Source organism: Neopelma chrysocephalum, unplaced genomic scaffold, assembly GCF_003984885.1.
Source record: "Neopelma chrysocephalum unplaced genomic scaffold, ASM398488v2 Primary Assembly neopelma1_22, whole genome shotgun sequence".
Classification (NCBI taxonomy): domain Eukaryota; kingdom Metazoa; phylum Chordata; class Aves; order Passeriformes; family Pipridae; genus Neopelma; species Neopelma chrysocephalum.
Genome location: NW_020897689.1, coordinates 19,468,923 through 19,490,262, shown reverse-complemented (window position 1 = coordinate 19,490,262; position 21,340 = coordinate 19,468,923). Strand labels below are relative to the sequence as shown.

The window sequence follows — 21,340 nt, the reverse complement described above, 5'->3', positions numbered from 1 at the left end:
TCAGAAATGATACTTTGTTTGAGAGCAACCAACTGAGTGGAGCAGATGCATTAAGGTACCTTAAGAAACAAAGTTTTCAAGCAGACATTAGATGGTTTTGTTCACAAGCTCTATTTGCAGCTAACGAGTTAAGTCTCTGACTGATGTTGGTACACAGCTGCTGTTTTACATCTGGAGGCAGCCAAGTGCTCTTGTAAATCTAGTCTAATATTTCACTTAAATTGACTTCATGTAATTCTCATTACATCCTCACTAGGGATGAACCAGAGTTTTGAAATGAGAGTTAAAAAAACCGCAGATCTCTGTGACACTATGATAAATGGTATTTACAGTCATAGTCACACTGTAAGTCGTTCTTTCACTCTCTCATATTACACTTAGCATCATCAAAAGCTGATACCTTGGAATAAGTTAGGTACTCTCTCTTGTTCTCACTGTGGATCACTTTTTCTAACCAGAAGCCTTTCAACCCCCTGACACATAGAGATTCTTCAATTTCAGGGTGAGAAAAGATTCTGGGAATGATCTTTTGGCTCATGGTGTCAAATCCATTTCGGTTTACATCTGAAAGGATTTTTCCTGTTGCAGAAATGTTTTATCATTCCCTATTGTACTGGTTTACTTGATCAAACCATGTATTTTCCTCTGCCTGTGAACCACTGCTAGATTGAATGACTATTCAAAGGAGAAACAACTGTTTCCTCATCAGCAAATTTATGGAACAGAAATGCTGAAGCAAGTGACTTAATGTTTCAGAAAACAAATCTGTGGCTCAAAAAGGAATTTTATCGCCACCACTTTCTCCCATAGGTAGGACTGATGCGATGTTATATATAATGTGTGCATTAAACAGTGTTGTTTTTACTATTGTAAAAACCACTTTTTAAAAAATTCTCTTCTCTTATCCCAAACTGAAAAGATAGACACTAACTTCATTTTTTTTTTAACACTTGTCTAAGTGTTATTCCACAAACCTAGACTCCATCTGTATGTAGCATATATTTAGAAAACAGCTTTCAGTTTCTGAAAGAAAACTGCAGGAGGAAAATGTATGGAAATTGCTCTGATGGTGTCTTTTTAAGGGACACTGCTCTCTCTAATCAGTAAAATCAGTGATCACCAGAGCAGTTTGGCCATAAAGCTGTCATTGAAGCTGAGTTGCTTTATTTGGTGCAAATCAGGTTTTAAGTTATAGCTGCACTCAAAAGCCTACTGCATTGTGGAAGAGCTGTTCTTGTCTCCCCATCTATTTGCTTGTTTAGACCCAATGGGTGTATCCCTTCAAGAGCAGAGGGCTACTCAGCTCTGCAGTATGGGGCACTGGACGTCCCTTTTTTCCTCCTATATTCTCAGTTCTGCGGCCAACAACACAGCCATTTGCTGGCAGCATTGGTCAGCAAAGCCATGCTGGGCATCCACAGCAGATCTTCAAATGGAAGATCCTTTCCTGTGAGCTGATGCCTATAGCATAAGATGCCTATTTGGGAAGTGGTTATCCGCTCACCATGGCTGGGAAGATAATTCATCCAACAAGCAGGTGGTAGTGTTTGACTGGGCTTTCATACTGCAGGTATTGTGGGAAAAGATGGTATTCCAGTGAGATTTAGAGCTCATATTCTGGCTATTTCTATTCATTATAGAATCAAGACCATTTTCACACTAGCCTGAAGTATTTTCTCCTAGGGACAAATATTTATATCTTTCCCAATATCTTGCAATATTTCAACCCTGAGACGGTTACAGGGTGAGATGTTTTCCATTGATCACTCAGTGTATAAGAGAAATAATGATTTTGTTTACATCTAGTGGTAATTGTGTATAAATGGAGCATAGGCACTCCATCTCGAAACCTCAGCTCTTAAAAGAATTCCACAGCACACGGAGATGATACATGTCACTGCATAACTGCATAACTGCTGCTTTGCTTTCTCATGGGGTAAGCACAGTTCTTTAGCAAGTTAAAGCAGTAGCTTATGCAATCAGAGATGAAGATTTAGCAATCCCTTTGGACATGGGGATACCACTTAAATATGTATGGCTATAAAATATATCTGCATATATTCTCAACAGGGCTCTATATTTTTGCATCTTAAATTTTATTTAAGGAAGACTCAGTTGCTGATTGAAAAAACAAATGAACTAAGATTTGTGATAACTTCTTCCAGACACCTAAGAAACTTAAGGCCCTAGATTGCATTTTTAAAATCAACAGGGATATTTTAGAGTTTAAATCTCTTTGAAATTTAAAGGAGCATAGATCTTTGAGTTCTTAAAGGCGTGGAGAGTTTAGTAGTTGCAGTCCCTGAGTGCTTGCAAACATGACATCCCACAATCATAACAATGATAACCCATAACTCATTGCCATCACTCCTCAGATAAGCATAGTTTCTTAAATTACAGTAACAACTTGCCTGTGATGGTCTGTTCTTACCCTATATTTGTTTCAAATTTCTACTCCCTTGTCAGTATTTCCTTTAATTTTCTATTTTGGAGTACTATCAGCCATTCTCTGCAGTGACTTCTCATTTGAAAATTGGTCATACATAGTGATACCCTACATGCACTTGTACTTATTATGTGATACTCAAAACACATGAGAACATGAAGGGTTGAATGCCACCCTTAATCACAAAGCATCTTCAGGCAGTCACTCTAGAAGAGAGTCTGGAAATGAGTGGGAGCTAGGTGTCTCCAACCCAGCCTTGTGAGAAGGACTGTTAGGCATCAGTTGTATCATTGTACCAACTAAAAATAGTCCAGAAAAGCTTTACTAGTATCACTTGTTCTTTTTAGTGAATCAGGGCTTCAGGCAAACAGTATTTGAAACTTGTTCCCAAGTGTTTTTGTAATGACAAGATAAAATTATTTTGAGATGTCTAATTACTGATTTTTGTGCATGTTTGTGTGCTTGTTTGAGCAGAAAAAAGTCACATTAAACACATTCTTGGATACTCTCATGTCTGATCCCCCACCACAGTGTCTAGTGTGGTTACCACTTCTGCATCGACTGGCAAATGTTGAAAATGGTAAGTAAGAGATGCTGCCAAAACAGAGTTACAAGAGTAAACTTTTGTGTGATAATTTTCTCACTCTGTAGATGGTTTTGTAGAAGCTACTGTGCTTAGGTTCATTGACTCCATGTGCAATTTTTAAAGTGACTGGTAAAATATTTGAAGAAGTCTGTTGGTCATTCAGCCAGGAATGTGGCTTGAATTTTGCTATGCTCAGAAAATTAACCTGATCATATCCTCTCCTCCTGTGCTCTGGAGCAGCAGAGAGCAATAGGACTTGATCCATTTACACACTTCTATTTGGTAAACTGTCAAGACCACAACTTTCATTAGCTATGACATATGGCAACAGAGAAGGAACAGCTTGGCAGTTTCCATTCATGCAGTATTCTTGGCAGGAGATGTCCAGTGCAGTGCAAAATAGCAGACAAAAGGTCCTTATGAAGGATCTCCTCCTAAGCCTACATTGCCAGACCATATACTTTGAAAAGGAAGTTCTGGATTCATCCTTATCCTTTGCGTGTGTGGAAGATGAGGATTTAACTGTGAGATGCCTCTTTCTCCTCAAGGGTTGTCTTTTCCCAAAATGAGTAGATCACAGATTTTAGGATAGAAAGGGACCGTGAAGATGAACTCATTTGATTAATGCCCAGTGCCTGTTACATGTCCCTGGACAGTATCATCTTCCTCAGCCTTCCAACTTCTTGAGCACCTGGGGAAAAGTTCACAGACTCACAGGTGTAGTCCTCCAGCCAAACCCTTCATATACCATTGCTGTAGAAGGTACTGCCACTCTGAAAGTGCAGAGGCAGAGCTAGAGGCTTGTGCAATTCATCTCACTGTGCGCACCACCAAATTGCAGCCCACAAACTCTGTACAGTTCCTCGTACAGTTCTGGAGGAGTTCCCCAGCTCCAATGCTGTCCAGAAGGATCAGAACTGCCAATATTAAATAGAAAAAAAACCAATGAGACAAGAAATGCCTTTTTACTGTCCTATTTATCAGCATGTAATGTGGCATTTCTTGTCACAGTCATCAAGACGCAGTGATTCTGGTAGTCATTATTCCAACACTTTAAATCTAGGAAAAAGGAGAAAGTTTTAAAATGGAGGAAATTTATACAAAAAAATTGAAATATTAATTTAACAAGATTAATAGATTTTTCAAACAATTTTACCACTCAACATTTTGCCTTGGAGGTTGTTGTGTAAGGGGCTTGTTAAATATTTCTGTGTTGTTGCTCCCTTGAAGGTTTACCTCAAGCATAACTGAAGCTTTGGGACACTGGAAAAAGAAGTGTGGGACAGAAGGAAAAAAGATCATATATAGTCATCCTGTTAGGCAATAGAAATATTTATACCATACTTCCAACAAGAAAATGGGGCTGGTGGAAGGGGATGTGTGCATCTATTTTTTGTTGATAAAAGGAAAAGGAGGAAGTTGTATGTGTTCTTGTACTGAATAAATCCCTGTTACACTGAAAGGCACCGAGGTGGGTAAGGTGATGTTCCCAAGTCATTTTTGGCTACAGAGCAACCCATCTACCCCACCTGCCTCAAGCTCTTGTCATCCATCTCTGTCCCTCACCAGCTTCACGCTGTTTCCTAGCCTAGAGCACTAACCTCTCCCGCTGCAAAATTCTGGCAAGAAATTAAAACCCTGACATCCTCAGCACATACAAATTCTCTCAGACTGAACCTTAAAACAGAAAAGCAGAAGGTGCCTGGGAACAAGGAGATGTTCAGTACCCTGTGGTAAATTGGGTACATGCTGTAGTGAGGAGAGAGGAACAGAAATAACACTATTGCCAGGAAGGTGTTTCAAAATATCTCAGTTGGTGCCTTAGTGTGCTCAGTGACTTGCATCCTTGTCATATCTGCTTCTGAACAGAGAACAGGACCACACAGATCCCCTTCAATGGCCAGCTCTCCAAATCTGGGCATCCAAAGCCAAGTGTTCAACACCATAAGTAGGTACCTAAATGACACCAGTTGTACAGATGAGACAGCAGTAATTAAGAGACAATGACATGCCTAAGGACAGTTTTGTGCTTTCAGTAATCAGACAGCTGAGTTTGACTTTTCCTCTGATGTGCATCACTTCAGCTCCTTACAACACAACAAAACATTCAGCTACCCTCAGTAATGCAGCTGAAGGATTTTCTCACATATGAATTTCCTCTAACATAGACTCATAGAACAGTTTGGGCTGGGTGGAACCTTGAAGATCATCAAGTGCCAACCCCCCTGCCATGCACAGGAGCACCTTCCACTAGACCAGGTTGCTCAAAGCCCCATCCAAGCTGACCTCAAGTACTTTCAGGAACGGATCATCCACAACTTCTCTGGGAAACCTGTTCCAATGCCTTACCACCCTCACAGAGAAGAATTTCTTCCTAATATCTAACCTAAACCTACCCTCTTTCAGTTTGAAGCCATTTCCCCTTGTCCTATCACTACATGCCCTTGTCAAAAATCCCTCTCCACCTTTCCTTAGCCCTTTAATTACTGAAGGTGCTCTAAGGTCTCCCCTGAGCTTTCTCTTTTCCAGGCTGAATAACCCCAACTCTCTCAGCCTGTCTTCACAGGAGAGGTGCTCCAATCATCTTTGTGGTCCTCCTTTGGACTCAATCATTCTGTTAGATGGTGAACACATCTTTTGCTGCTCCAAGCAGGATGTGCAGACATCAGCTCAGAAGTGAAGCAGGGTTTGTTGTCCAGTGTAGGAAATGTTGCCCATGGCTCTGCACAGGTTGCATTATTTTCACAGGTCAGAGCTGTCGACAGCATCCGACACTGCAGATTTCTTTAAACAAAGAAGAGAACACCTTCGGTTTAGGGCTTTGTCCGTAAACTTTTGCTGAGTGTTTCTTTGTTTTGGTTTATTGCTCGGCATTTCTTTCTCCTGCGCAGTCTTCCACCCCGTCGAGTGTTCCTACTGCCACAGCGAGAGCATGATGGGGTTTCGCTACCGCTGCCAGCAGTGTCACAATTACCAGCTCTGTCAGGACTGCTTCTGGAGGGGCCATGCCAGCGGTTCCCACAGCAACCAGCACCAAATGAAAGAGTACACGTCATGGGTAAGGGAAGGCTCGCGCCTCACTGCAGACTGCTTTGCCCTCCAGCCATCGGAGAAGCCCCTGGCTGCAGCTCTGGGCAGCTGTCTGGAGCCAGGGAGCTGGGCTGCCAGTTTGGATTAGTGACGCTGTCTGGGAGGCTCTGGTCTTGGGAGCCATCAGGAGAGCGTGGAGGTGGTAATGATCATTTCTGTGTGAGGATCTGGGGCGTCTGTGACGGTGTGTGCCGCGGTGAGGGCAGCGCAGGAGGGGCTGGCAGCAGGGCACCAGGCTCATGGCAGCTTCTCCCATTCCCACAGGACTCACGGTAAAATCATCATTGGCTTGCTCTGTTTGGCTACATGTAAATGAAATGATGAATACTTAATGCTCATTCATCAATATTTTCAGTTGAGTGGCTGCAACATATGCGTAGCATTTGGGATGGTCCTGGCACTGTAGATTTGAGTGTGGTCCCAGGCTTAGATCCACAGTAGTGTTTACTATTAGAGACAAACACACTTCAAACTTTTCTCATTAATCGGAATAACTCAATGTTTTTTCTAAGCTGAAAGAGCAATATCAACAGCTACATTAACTTTCTCTGAAGGGCATCAGACCTGGGGACTAAGCTCTCCATGGACTGTAGCAAAGCCCCAACAGAAGCCCTTGGTCTAGGAGCGTCACAATCCTTCAGGGTTCAAATCCAGAGACCAGCAGAAAAATCCTAGCTAATCTCAAACATAAGAGAAGAATATTGTTTAAAAAATAAAATAAAATTAGGCACATAGCAAGAGCTTATATTTTTACACTACTTAGTGTGTATTTTTTAACAAAATTCTGAAGCTGAACACTTTTAAAATGTCTGGTTTTCTGTTGATGGAAATACAGGGGTTAAATTTGACATGATTTGCTCTGTATGCCAGTCATACAGCCCTGCACTGTATCCCAGCAGACCTGGGTCTGTAATTGTTTTTTGTGGGTCCTAGTTGCTGCTTGTTGCATAGACACAAATGACTGGAGTTTAGTCTCTGAATAGGAGAGTGCCCACTATGTAGCTCTGACTTTATTCCTAACAACAATCTGTGCTATAAAATCGTTTTTTGCTGTAGCCAGGGAGCTGTAGTTATAGGTAGGAAGTAATTGGAAGACTTTGGATTTCTGCTCAGCAGAAGACAAAAATGTGACTACATGCGTAGTGGTTTCAAATGTTTCCTTGTCAGAAACAAATGTTTTGCTTCAAGTTTGAAATTGCCTTTCTGTAGCATGCATTAGCATTTGTTCAAACCTGGTTAGCATTCTCCATAACGCATTCACATCGAGCTCCACATGCAGATTAAGAGTGTTTATGGGTGCAGCGGAACTCAACTGTACTCAATTCAGAGTGAAATTGCATTTATAATGGAAGAGCCTGAACTTTACATATTTATGTTGGATTTCTGTAATAGAAATATTTCATTATTAAGTTGATTACAGTCATAAGTCGATGCAGGATGTGTATGCACAAATACAATGCCATTCCTGTCAAGTTCCAAAAAGGTTTTTAAATTTCAGCATGTAGAGCTGTGTTTTGGGGGAAGCAGACAGTGTAAGGATCACCACCCCTCTTTTACTGGCAGAGAAGCTGAAGCACAGAGGGCTGGGTTTAATTCCCTGAGAATCTCATGCAGCCTAAAAGACACCATAGATCTCCAAGCCGTTCCTTAGAAGGGAAGTTGAGTTTGCTCCTCAGAGAGCCGCCAAACAAAACATAAAGCAGAAAATGCTGTTTGGTTGGGTTTTTTTAGACTTGCTGATGGAATTTCAAGGTGAAAGTCATGCTTCTTGCACAGAGCCTCCCCATGTTTTGGTGACTGTGACAGTATGTCAGCCCTTTTTGGCATGCTGTTGCCACAGTGGGGCAATTCCTGCCATGCCTATGTCTCAAATTTCCCAGTCCTCTGTGGCCATGGGAGGTGAAAGAGGAGCTTATAATAGCAGCGAAACAGTACAGGGTACTGGAGGTGCGGAGTGAAATACTAGTGAGCAGAGAGAACATAGCAGCCTTGTGCCTGGCCCACAGCTAAGAAAGAAATGGTATCCCATACAGTGTATCTATATGGATGGGCATACTCAGATTTGTTATCCTTGCACTCCCAAGTTGGTGAGGTAAAAGCCAGCTCCAGTCTAGGTGACATTAACTGTGCTGCCCTTCGTGCAATATTGCCTGAGTGCAGCATTGCAAAAGAGCCATGGCAACTGTCCCTATAGGTATACCCCCTGAGCCTACTCTAAAGCCAGCTGGAGACATGAATAATCTTTCCTCCAAACGGAGCAGTCTTTGCCTTACCAGACTGTCAGGGTGGGAGGGGGGCAACGGGAATGTTAGTCCATAGGTATGTAAGCTGTTGGAGCTTCCTGTTGTTTTGTGCTTCCTATAGCAGAAACAGTATGCACCTTACTTGTCCAGATTACCTCTACCTTCCTTGTTCCTCCCAGAAATCACCTGCTAAGAAGCTAACTAATGCACTTAGCAAGTCTTTAAGCTGTGCTTCCAGCCGTGAACCTTTGCACCCAATGTTCCCTGACCAGCCTGAAAAACCTCTAAACCTGGCTCATATTGTGTAAGTATCTGTGTGCTGTAGACAAAGTAAGCTTTGTTGTAGGAGTTGCTTACACCGAGTGTAGATACTATAGCTCTGAGCAAAACAGAAGGCAGCTGTGGCTTACCTAGATCAATACATCACAAGTGCAAATTTGCTGATAGGGGTATCTAGTATGAAAATGTTCTTCTGGTGTGACTTCACTTGAAAAGTCAGTGGGATATATACATACAATCAAGTACTGGGACATAGTGTTGGTATGTCCCCATTCTCCTCAAGAGATCTCCATGGAATTTCGTATAGTTTCAGCACTTTGGGATGTATTGATGCTGAGAATATCAGTTTTGTCATCTAGAGACTCTCAACTTCAGTACATCACAGGTATGTCTTGACATGAGACACCAGAGAAAAGTGAAATTGGACCAGTTTTGTTGAAACCTGTGTCAGAGTTCTCACTGACTTTGGTGGAGCTGTGGCTTCTCCCAGCTCTGAGGAGTTGTATGAGTCTGCATAAGAAGTGAGTCTTAAACTTGTCAAGTCACTTGAAAAGAGTCTGTTATTGTTACATTTTGATATTTTGAGAAAGCAAAATTATTTTTTGGTATAGTAGTTCCTGTCACTACTTTATTTCTGCAGTAGACAAGAAAATCAAAGCAGAGAGACAATGTATTTGTGCCAGCTGGGGAAATTATTACTTTGGATTTTTTTTATTTTTTTTTCCTAAGCATGTCCTCCATCTACAGTGGCAGTTGCTCAGATTTTCTCATTTATCAGTTTGATTTGCCTTTACTTACTGGGTCTTAAAAAAAAAAAAAAAGGAGAGAAAAAAACACTATTAAGTTTTCCATAGAATTCGGGAAAATCAAGACATTGGTTGGAAGAAAGGTACAAAGAAATTAACTTGGAAAACTTGTTCTAAAAATACTGTCTTTAAAGTATTTCTCTTATTCTGGTATATTTCTCAAGAAAATATCTTTCTTAACCATCTTCCTGGGGTCCTGACTGAAGCATTTCAGGCAGCAGCTATTATAATTGTATTTGCATACTGGCTGCTGGAACTATTCCAGTCTGTAATTATTATACATATTTACTTTTGTCTGGACTGAATATTTGTATGTGGCATCTTTAAGGGCAAGTGCACGCCAGCCATTGTGGGCTGTGCAACACCTGGAAAGTTCACCTAACCTGCCTGACATTTTAAGGATAAATCATGATGATGGACCTCCTTGTGTGGTTATAGCAGAACTTTTTCAAGGTGTAAGAGAGTGTTCTGGTTTAAGAGACAAGGTGCTGCCTCTGACATATACATAGTGCCAAATCCCTCTTATGCTCTAATGTCAGTTAAAATCCTTGCACCTCTTTATGGGGGAGTAATGAGAGGATGTTGTTCTTTGGAAGAAATGATCCAGAGTTGGATCTGCTGAGCTACTGCACGGCTGTGCGTGGTGTAAAAGCCTGGCTCCGCTGGCAAGTTAGTGATAATTTCACGGGGCAGATTTTGGCTGTCCTTAAGGGAAATGGGAAGAGGCAGGGAGCTTGAAACTGAAAGAGAAGCCTCTGTTCCCTGTTGGCTGGAAGCCCTTGAAGGCCTGGGGTTATGTGAGATAACGGGTGGTGAAAACTGGGCTACTGTGAATTGATTAAATGCATTTAGGCAAGGCAAGGGGAAGGTACCATAATTGAGTAGGAACGGATCCAAATCTCTGCTGTGAAATTAACACCTTACCTTATTCCTAACTATATGGACATAATTTAGAGTGATTGGATGTGAGAACAAACCACCATCTATTTTGTTTTATGACAGAGTTTCTCTTTATTCATAGATTGATGGTAATATAACTTGGCAATATATATTGGCTATAATGATGCATGAGTGAAAAACCTGTAAGTTGTGGAGGTAGCATGGTCTACAGCATAATTCACACAAATTAACTAAGGGGAGAGATATGCTACAGAACCTCATTGAGAATATCTTCTCACTGATGTGATTTTTATTTTTAAACATAATGGAAGTTGAGAGAAACAGCTCTGGGCAGGAATCCAGGCAAAAAAAGGTTTTATATGTGCATTAAATGGAAGAATTTTGGCAACAAAACAGTATCCTTTTCTTAGCTTCTAGCTTAAATGGGGACAAGTGCTCCCATACAGACTTTCCTTGTGATCGTTCTTCCACTTTAGAGTGGCACCACACAGAAAGACTGCATGGGGTTTTTTTTTGCTGGTGCCCCACAGAATTTTCAATTAAGCAAGAAACACATCTAAGGGCTCATCTAGAGAAGTAATTGTAGTTATCAAGGTGTCATAACCCTGATGGTAGAAATCCCCCCACTGATGGAGGGGTCATTTTTCCTTTCTGTCCATGAGATTAGCAACGTAAAAGAAACTCCAGACTGCAGAGATGACAAATGGCATGGCCAGTGGATCATGAAGGTATTTTTCTGCACTGGCCTGACTTCTTAAGTCTGTGGGAGCATTATTTTTGACATCAGTGTGAACAGGTTAGACCAGCCTAGAGCCTGGAGCACTTTGGAAAACTGCTCTTATTTAATTTAGTTTATTACTGTGGATATGTGTTGTGCCGTAGCATACTTTTATTACATAGCATATTTCAATAGCATTAAGTGTTTTCCATCTCCTTGAGTAAAGTTAATCATCATCAGCTCAGTTTTATTAGAAAGCTTAATCACTCACTTCTACAAGTTTAGAAATAATAATTTATAGTCCAGTAGCTGAGTTTTCCTTTACCATGAAGTCTCCTATTCTTGTCTTACCACATCACACAACTGCATGTGTTTGAACATCCATTTAATATTCAAGCCTAACCTGAGGAATGTGACAGTGGGCATCAGCCCTTAAAATCTTGCCTTGGGAAAACCCAGATTAGTTTAATATATTTTTCTTCATATAAGAATTTACAAACTAATGCTAATCACAAAATCTTAGCAAAGGCTTGGAGTTTCTAGACATTTGTACACAAGAGTAACTCTGCATATGTAAACAGATTAATGACCTTTTATGTATAGAGGCTCTCATGCTTTTGCAGAATCAGGGTCATAAGAATGGAGTATGTCCAATGTACTACTTAGACCATGAACATATTAAACTGTCAATTTAATTAATGATCTCTTTTCCATTTTATTCTGGCTGCAAAAGAGATACTTGGTGAGTATTTTTCTTCTTTAGTACACTTACTGGAGAAAGAGCTTGGAAAAAAATGCAATAATCTCAATATTACCAGTCCTTAACTTTTATCAGGGTCAAATATATAGTTGTCCTTGAATAGAGACATTGAAAGGGAAGGGCTCTTTTGGAGGTTAGAAACTTTCTGATCCACCCCTATTTTGAGTTAAAGCTTAGAGAAGGCATTAACCCGAAGTGTGTATGTGGTGATCTGCTGAAGTCTATGGGTGCCCCATGCCCACTTCCTACTCAGTCAGCAGAGGTGCACTGGGTGCAAGGCAAAGCAGAGTCCAAGCTCTGCCAAGGGAACACTCCTCCTGCCTCCCTTCTCCTGTGCTATTTAGGACTCCACAGCCACTCTGCAGGGTTGGACCCATCTTTCAGAAACACCAGCCTATGCCCAATTAGTTTTTGAATGTGTTCACTGTCCAGTAACTGAATTGAGAAGAGGAAAAATGTAGTAGTCACATGCAGTTGGTGTGAACTATTTCACCTTCATCAATTACCAGTTTACAATTCCCAGGCAACAAAATACCAGTTGTATACCCATTAAATAAAATTAATTTCTTAATAATCTCCCAAAGTATATTTCCAAAGCTCTATATTTCAAGATTCATCCTATAATCGCCTTTCCAGTGGATTGTCTCTGATCATGGCCTCAACTGAGCTGTTCCTGGCTCTGATGGAGTCCGTGAAAAATAATATTAAACACTTTTCCGTAAGTACATGCAGGACAAAGGGCTGCTTCTGAAATTTGTGACTGACCAGAGGTGGAGGTTTTCATGTGGTTCTGCAGATGCAGTGTTAGGCTAAAACTATACTTTTATATAAATAAATAACGTGGCAAATCCTAACTCTTTCTAGTCATAGTTTTAAATGTTTTAAAATCAATGTGGCATTATTATGCTGAGAAATTCATTTGGATTCATCAAATACCATATTTATGCTTGTTTTCTAACAAGTTACAAAACAGGATATATAGTAATAATTCACTTCTGTCCAGTACTGGCTTTCTTACAAATACTTTGGATGATTGGTTGTCTTGCACAATTGGAGCTCAGTGAATATTTTGCAGATAGCTACTATATTTTGATTTGCATATCTGCAGAATTCAGAAAGCAAGATAGATCTTTCATAGAGCTTAAAGGGGATATTAGCCAACTTGAAATCTAGGCAATCTAGGCATGTGGCTTCAGGTTCTGCTCATATCTGATTGAAAACCCTGTGATTTTAATAACATATTTTGTAGTTGCTCCAGAGCATCTAGATCTTTTGCCCAGTGTGCATAAGAAGTCTATTTGGAAAGGGAACTTTCTCCGTAATGGATACAGAAGGAAAAATTATGCACAGATTATTTTTTAAGAGTAGACAATAAAAGAAAGCAGAGGAAATATTCCTTCTCATTTCATTTTATAAAATCAGGAAATAAAGAATGTAATAATAAAACCATCATTATTAATGGGTCCTCTTAAACTAGATACTTATTCTAAATTTTGACTTGGGGGTTTGATATACCAGTTAAAAAGCTTTGCTGTTAGATCAGTTTAGTTCTACATGTATTTTATGGGACGCTAAGGGCTGTGGGTATACTGTCGCCACTAGGTGGATGTGGTAGCACGGAGCTTAGCACCAGGGATAGCCTCATGAAAAGATGTGTCATTTATTGGCACTTACCTCCTGCAGACCTCCATGCTGCCACAGTAAACTGACCACCAGTGCTCATCCTGGCTGGTGGAAAGCAGTGACTGCATCCTGTCTTTGGAAAGGAACAGTGGCGTAGTGGTTATTCTGCCAAAGCAGGGGAAAAAAAGTCAAGCAAGTTGGTTAAAACTCACCTCAGAACACAGAAAAGCATAAAAGCATTATTTCCTTCCAGGCCTAAGTATCAGTGTGTTTTTATTAACTTCTGCTTAAAAACATAGCATCTATAATTTGGAACTATTGCTGCTTAAAGCAGAAGATGCCAGTAGTAATGTTACTTTAAACAAGAAGCTCATTCTGTTCTCCATTAGTACTGTTGCTGATGGAGGGGTTTTTGGTGCAAAATTAATGCAATTGGATTGTAATGGTTTGAGAGCCCTAAAATCCAATTCTTGACCAATCTTAAACTATGACATGGATATTTTGCCTTCTAGGCCTCCCCGACCTGTAACCAGCATGAACGACACACTCTTCTCCCATTCTGTTCCCTCGGGAAGCCCCTTTGCAAACAGAAGGTGAGTTCTTATCCTTATTTATGTTAAACAATTATATTATAGTGGTGGAGGTTTCGACTTTCAATTCCCTCACAGGAAAAACGAAACAAAATCAGAAAACCACTCACAAAGTAAAATTAAGAGGCATGAGCAGAGAAATGCCCTGGTTATTTTGGACTGATACCCAGACATTCGGATGGAGAGCTGGAGTTAAGGCATCCCGAGCTCCTCACGGCAGAGCACTGAATTTTAGCTCTCATTTGAACCATTATGATGCACTAAAATGTGCTCACATGCAACCTAGACATCCTGCCATAAGGACTGAAAACAGGCTATTGGTAAGAAGCCATTTTGTAGCAACTCTATGGGAATAGGAACTGGGACATGCCATTGCCTACTGGGAATTCCTACATCATATTGCAAGATAGGGTAAGAACAAGGAGAAAATGTGTTCATACTTAAAAGTTATAGCAAGACATCCTTACTCCTGTTAAACCATTCTGATATTCATTAAAGGCTACAAGAGAGAAGGAGTAGTCTTGGAATATGGAGACTGACCCTTTAGTAAACAAATCAGGGAAGAATCATCAGAAACATTAATCCTAAAGAGTAGGTGATTGCAGCTGTCTGTGTTCATTTTGACTCAGTATTTTGGCTCATACAGACAAAATATGTATGTAGCATTTGCTAGCTGCCTGACCCATATGTAAGCCTACCAATGCACAAGGTGGCAGAAAAATAACTTTCTGCTGCATTGGGGAAGATGAGCAATGTGTCTTTTTATTATGTGCATTTTACTGCTCGATTCCTGCTGTATGTGTCAGTGCTTCAGCATTCCCAAATGACTAAACACAATCCCTGCATATGCATAGCTGCATATTGTAACATCAAGACCAAAACCAAACCTACAGTGTACACTGCAGAGTCAAAGTAAAGATGGTTTACTACTACTTCAATTTACGAATTTTGTTACCAGGAGTTGTAAACTCTCAACATTAACTTAATGCAAGTAGCTGTTGAGTGTGACTGAGATCCTTTTTGAAAGCCAATCCCAAAGCAGCTTCCGAGGCCTCACTGCCTGTACAGTGAGACTGCAAATGCAAAGTAATTTCTGTTGTTGTCATATATGGGGTTTTATGTACAAGGCAGGATAATGTATTTGTGGCCTTTCCAGGAGAGGTCATTAAGAGCAGTGCTCTTTAAGAGTGTAGTTATTGCTTCTGTTTATCCCCAAGAAGTCCCTGTGCTTGTTCAACCTGCAGTTACCTGCAGTAATAGTCATAGCACTTTCTACTGTGCTGCTTGTTTTTCTCTACATGTAAAAAATATCTGATTATTTTATTTTTGTCTTCAGTAAATGACTGTCTTTTACTATCAGGATTAGATGTACATGCTTCCTGAGCTATTAGAATTCCTTTTCTGCTAGAAAAAACCTCTTGATGAGAATCCTCTGAAGGCAGGAGATAATAACCAACCCCCTCGATCATAGGTACCCAGACTTTCTTATAGGTGGATAGTGTGATATCCTTATACAGTTAAGAGTTTCCATGGTGCAACGGTCATTCTGGCTCTTTGAGAGTTAGCTGTACCTTGGTATGTAAAATAATTACATTGCTTGTATATTAAAAGTTTTGTAACTTTTGTTTCATTGACCTAGCAGGATTTTAGGTGTTTGACAGCTTATGCTTAGCATTTTTATTTTCACCTCTTAAAAATTTAATTTGCATGTTTTTATTGGAAAGAAAAAGCACCCTACAAATAGTCAAGTCAGTATTCTTTCTAAATAAATGGCATTTATTGTTACAAACCCACTCTAAACACCCTGCTCTCTGTGTATACTTATTGAGTTATTAACAAGGTTTCATTGTTTGAATCATTCAGGTTACTTGGGGGTATAAATGCAGCCAGTCCTGTGGCTGATGAGCATTCTCTTATAAAGCTGTATGTAAATCAGCTTCACAACAATTCACGGTCAGTATGAGAGCACTAACCTACTAATCGCAGTAGTTCTGTAGCTCATGCACTAAATCATTAGTGATTCTGCTAAACTACTCAAGTTATTCTTTAAGGATGGGCTAGAGGGTTTCTATGGCTCTAATTAGTCTTTTGAATAGACTTCCTGCTGGCTCTGGGCTTTGCCAACTTCTCTTGCTTCTGCGCAGCACAAGTCTTTCATTTTACCCTTTCACGTAGGATTAATATTAATGTGTCTAGTGGAAGCTGGAACCATTGCTTTTGAAAACTGAAAAAACTACACCTTTATGGTTTCATCATCAGTGCATGACTTGCCTGTTGTATTCTTGACCAAGGAACGAAAGAGGCTTGCACAAAAGCCTGAAAATTACTCCAGGTCTCACAGCCAGCCTCCTCTTCCACAGCTTTCACTGCTGGTGGTTACTATTCTGCAGTTACTGCTGCTTGCCAATAACCCTCCCCAGACCACTTTGCTTTGCTTTTCAAAATGACTACAGGAAAGGCAGATCTAAGTCTCGCTGAAGCTAATGAAAACTTCCCATTTACATAGTGAGCATTGGATTTGGACCCATGCCTCTGGTTGCTGCACCCTTTTTCCAGTATTCCCTGACATCTCAGTGACCTAAAGGAAGATCCTATTTCATTCTGCATAAAAGAAATATGCAGTTGGATAAGAACAGTTTCCCTATGTTTTTTTACTGTGGAGTGCAATATACTTTCTTTTTTTTTTTTGATTAATCCATGAGAATTAGCTATAATTCAGTAAGAATTACAGAGACCAAGGTACTTTTCTGCTAAATGCCAAGGTCTTCAATCTGTGTTAGACTAATAACAGTATCTTCATTCATTCTTTTAGGTTTTACTGTTATTATTGCCCTGGGAAAATCAGGCCTCGTTAGTGGAAGCTCATCCTCTTGTACATCAGAGAAACAGACTTTGACAGCTCTGTTTGCAATTGTGCTTATTTTATATTAAATACTCCATCATTCATATTATAATAAAAATTATACAAACTCAGGGTAAAATTTCTATCTGGATTTAATCAATGTTAAAAGCTCTGCTGGCTGTGTTTTCACTGCAGATAAGTTATGGTTACTTTAATTTGCGTTGCAATCTAGTCCAGAGGTTTCAGACAGCTTTAAATAAAGTTTTTGTGTAATTAGAATGTTTATTCAAAGGAGAATTGGCAGAGAATTTCATTCATACCATTCCCATGGTATTTATTTCATTTGTTTTATTTATATCATGTTCATATAAGAACACAGCCATTCCCACCAGTTTCTCCCTGTAGTAGCAAATGCTAAATTCAGCACACCAGTTCATTCTACTGCTGGAAATGTGTAGCATCCCATAAGTTCAGTACAATATCATCTTAATTTCTGGATAAAAATGGGGTAAAAATTATTCCAAAGCTCAAAGGAAGTTGGATTCAGGCTTTCCGTAAGATGCTTCCTTAGTTCCTTCAAACCACTTTAGAATCAAAGTCCACTTAAAATTTCTGTGCTTATTTGCTTAGTTTGAGCCACCAAGTCTGTAAGAGAGTTTTAATGAGGAGGTTGGCTTAACAGTTACAAGCACTTTCTTCTAAATATATACAGTGTGAAAGTTGGTATCAACAGTATGCTCTGTACAGCTCAAGAACAACTTTAGAGCACGGATGTTAGAAAAGAAGAAACAAAAAAAGTCTGTAATCTTCTCCCAAATACCAAATCATGGTCATTTGCTGTGATGACAGCTAACATGATTAAAACCACAAGGCCTGTAATTGTTTTACTGTAGCTAATAATCAGGGGGTTTTCTGTCATTTATTTTTCTGATTTCTGATTGCCTAGAGGGCAGCAGAACAAGGGAATGTTGCTGCAGAGTAGGTAATGCCCTTGCAAACCCAATGAATTGGATATATGATGTCAAAACCAAGCAAACTGAGCATTATAGAAACTTTTGTCTAGTTAAGAGGAATAACACTATACTCTGAATTAATGCTTTCTTCCTTATTTGAATACTTTTGTTCCCCAGCTGTAGTCTATCAGTGCTGCCCTAAAGTGTATAGCTGCCATAGTAATGGGTACAATCTCCTGCTCTTTCTTAATAAATGTTTTCTTTAAGCCATTGAATTATTGATCTTAGATGGGATAAGATGAAACAGAATGATTTTTCTTGCATTTTTCTCAGCTCCCCCTTCACAGACAATACATTTAGTTCTTCTAAAGGAGTAATAAACTGAAATAAATGGCGTGATGCAGCACATTCTGCTGAACTTGAAATGACTTGGCAATTCTGTGGTAGATAGAAAGAATGCACTCTGATACCCCCAGCCAAGGAGAAATTGAGTCTTATTTAATGCTGAATCAGAATGGCTAGTGCCTTTTTGGAACTCTGTGTAAAAACTAAAGGAAATGGATATTCTACCTGCGCATAGCAAGAGATTAAGGCTAAGTTTCTGGACAACAACTGACTCTGGAGCAAAACATACTGATTGCTGCTGTTCTCCATGTTTCTATCTCTGAGGAGTGTGGTAGACATGAACTGCATGTTGCCTTTGCATGTTCTTTTTAGAAAAAGATTAGGATCCTTATTTCATAGGCAATATTTTACCTGGCTAAAGGGAAGGTTTATGTTTCATTGTTTAGTAGACAGGTAGACACTAATGAGACTTTAACATTTACACCAGTAATATTAGCCCTACATCTTTACAGACATGTTCTCATTGTTGGAAGTTTTGTCTCTTAATTTTGATGGAGAAGCATTTTTTGGCATCTTACAAAATGTTCCATTTTAGCAGGAATATATCTTTAAAATATATGTTCCAGTTGGAAACTCGCTGTGGCCAAAACAATCTCTGAAGTATTAGTTGTATTTTGGGAATATGTGGAGGATGTAGGAAGATGTGGAAAAACAAGAGGGACAAATGTCAGCTCTTCCCCGTGAAGGAGGGTTGAAGGTGGAAACAGAGACAAAGTTTAAGGGATTGTACAAGAGACAGCCTAACCTTGGTACCCAAAGATGCTGAAATTATGAAAGAATTGGTAAGCACCCGGAGGATAATAAACCAATGAGAAACAACCGCCATGGACCTGTCAAGAACAAATTTATGTCAAACCTAACTAATTTATTTCATTGACAGAATAACTGGTTCAGTGGGTAAAAAAGAAGCAGCAGCAATGATACAGATTGACCTTAACTTTTGACATAGTCCCAGATGACATTGAGGTACCCAAAGAAAATATAAACATGGGGAAATTAGTATAAGACCAACACTGAAAATCAGTAATCACATTTTCGGAAGTTTGCTGTCATTCTAGGAGGAGGACGTACCAACTGGGATTCTTGAAGGCTATCCTAAATCAGACATTATGCACTATTTCATGTAGTGACCTAGTGGGATTATTAGAGTGAGTGTATGCAATTTGTAGATGGTACAAAGGTTGAAATAGTTCTGGGAAGAAGCGCTTGGAGAGCAGTTTCTAAATGAAAAAAATGAGCTCAGTTGCAATGGTAGTAATTGATTTCCAAATGATCTGAAATCAATTAGAGGAAATTCAGTAATTATAAATGACAAGTGCTGTAGCAAGGAAGCAAATAATCAAATAAAAGACGGAGCATAATTGGATGGACAGAAGTATTTTAACAGAGGACTTAGCAGTTGCAGTGAACCACGAGCTAATTGAAGTCAGCAATTGTTAGATTGCATTTGACGCTGGAACATCATGTGGAAAGCCATTAAAACTCATTCCCTGGAGGAGGAGACATCTGCCTGGAGGTTTGCACCCAGTATAGGGCAAAAGCACGGGACAGATATGCTGACCAGCATGACAGAAGAGACACCCAAACATCAGGAAAGCATAGAAAACATAACTCGTGAGAAGAGGTTGGAAGATACAAGTTTGCTTAATCACCTAAGAAATAAAAGGACATTGATGAACATAGTATCACATGCTCAAAGAGTAATGTTTGCTTGCCTGTCTCTCCACCCTCTCCACCTCTTCTGTTTCTGGAGCATAGGAGAGGAGAACTTAGAGGGGGCATCACACTACACTGTTGGAGAACAAGACGCAAAATCTGCTCTACATTCTTTGGTCTCCCATTGTGGCAACATATTTATTTTAACAACCAGAAGGTGCATTTTTGGCTGAAATGGCACACCCCTTGAATGCATTTTCCTTCTGTAATTGGGAAGAAAACGTGTGGAAAACAAATGCCTCTAGATGGCATGGAGCATGTTTATCTGCATGAATATTGCCTCAGTGGAAGCACAACACACATAAGTAGCATGCTGATGGGCAGAGAAATGTGAAGTAAGCATTTTTCCTTGCTGTGCAGTACAGCATTTCATTCAGGTATCTTCCAGATTTATTATAAATCAATAGACTCGAGTTCTTAGGACACACTTTGGTCCCATCCTTTTCAAACCCCCACTGCCTACCTTGCCTTCCTAAAGGGAAGGGAATGGCATACATATTGTCTCAATTCCTTCTTTGTCCTAATATTAAAGGTTTTGATCTTCAGTCCATTAGAGGCACATCTGCTCAGATTTATCATGCATCAGATTTGTGCAACATCATCTGTGGCCTATACACACACAGGCCCACACCCCTGGATGCACAGGTGCACGAGCATGTTCATGCACCCATGAGGTGCCAAATAAAAAAATAAAGGTGAATAATTTTTAAAAAGAAGAAAGTAAAATATAATTTTGTTTTGCTTTGTTGCTTTTTAAACAAAAAATGCTGCAGCATGAAAGACAAATTAACATTTCAATCTCTCCCATTTTTAGCCAGTTTTATCTTATTAATGTGGATATTTAAGCATTGCGAAAGATGCAGTTACTGCAATTCATTAAATATTATAATTAGGAAAAAATGTGTTTAATGAACTGTATATTTTAAATCAACAGAAGAAGAGTACTTCTGAAAATTAAACTGCTGTATCCCATCACTGCATCTAAATAAATGCATTTCCATATATTATTGAAACTATCTTATAGTAAATGTGGAGAAAAGCAATTTGGCTGTTATGGTGAAGCTTTCCCAGCTTGAAAGTGGCATTCGAGATGGTGTTTTTCTCAAACTCCATCTGGAAACTACACAAGACTTCATCTCTTCATTTGTGAGAGAAGGACATTTTGTTTGTCTTTTCGGTAGTGAAGGCTTTATAGCTTTTGGAGAGCAGGAGAGAAAATTCATAATTGGTGATTTTGCATTTATTAAGTTTTCTAAAATTCTTTAAAGCTTCTGTTGACTTTTTTATTCAGTCCAGGGCACTTGAATGAGTTTCTCCAAACTCTGTTCTGTAATGAATTTCAGACATCACTGCTGTCCCTCTTCTTAGTTTTCCTGTCTTATT

At 39.6% G+C, this 21,340-nt stretch overlaps 1 protein-coding gene across 12 annotated transcripts in view; it reads left to right on the top strand.

Moving 5' to 3' along the window:
- The window catches only part of DTNA (dystrobrevin alpha), a 226,914-nt gene that overhangs the window by 167,106 nt on the left and 38,468 nt on the right, over window positions 1–21,340 (top strand). For 4 of the 12 annotated variants that reach the window (XM_027674386.1, XM_027674378.1, XM_027674358.1 and 1 more), the window contains exons 6-10: window positions 2,921–3,026; window positions 5,924–6,090; window positions 8,545–8,669; window positions 11,802–11,810; window positions 13,964–14,044. In XM_027674386.1, coding sequence (XP_027530187.1) covers window positions 2,921–3,026; window positions 5,924–6,090; window positions 8,545–8,669; window positions 11,802–11,810; window positions 13,964–14,044 — 488 coding nt within the window. Of the gene's footprint in view, window positions 1–2,920; window positions 3,027–5,923; window positions 6,091–8,544; window positions 8,670–11,801; window positions 11,811–13,963; window positions 14,045–15,904; window positions 15,995–16,853 lie in introns of all 12 variants that reach the window. The other 8 variants (XM_027674399.1, XM_027674392.1, XM_027674368.1 and 5 more) reach the window with 4 other exon arrangements.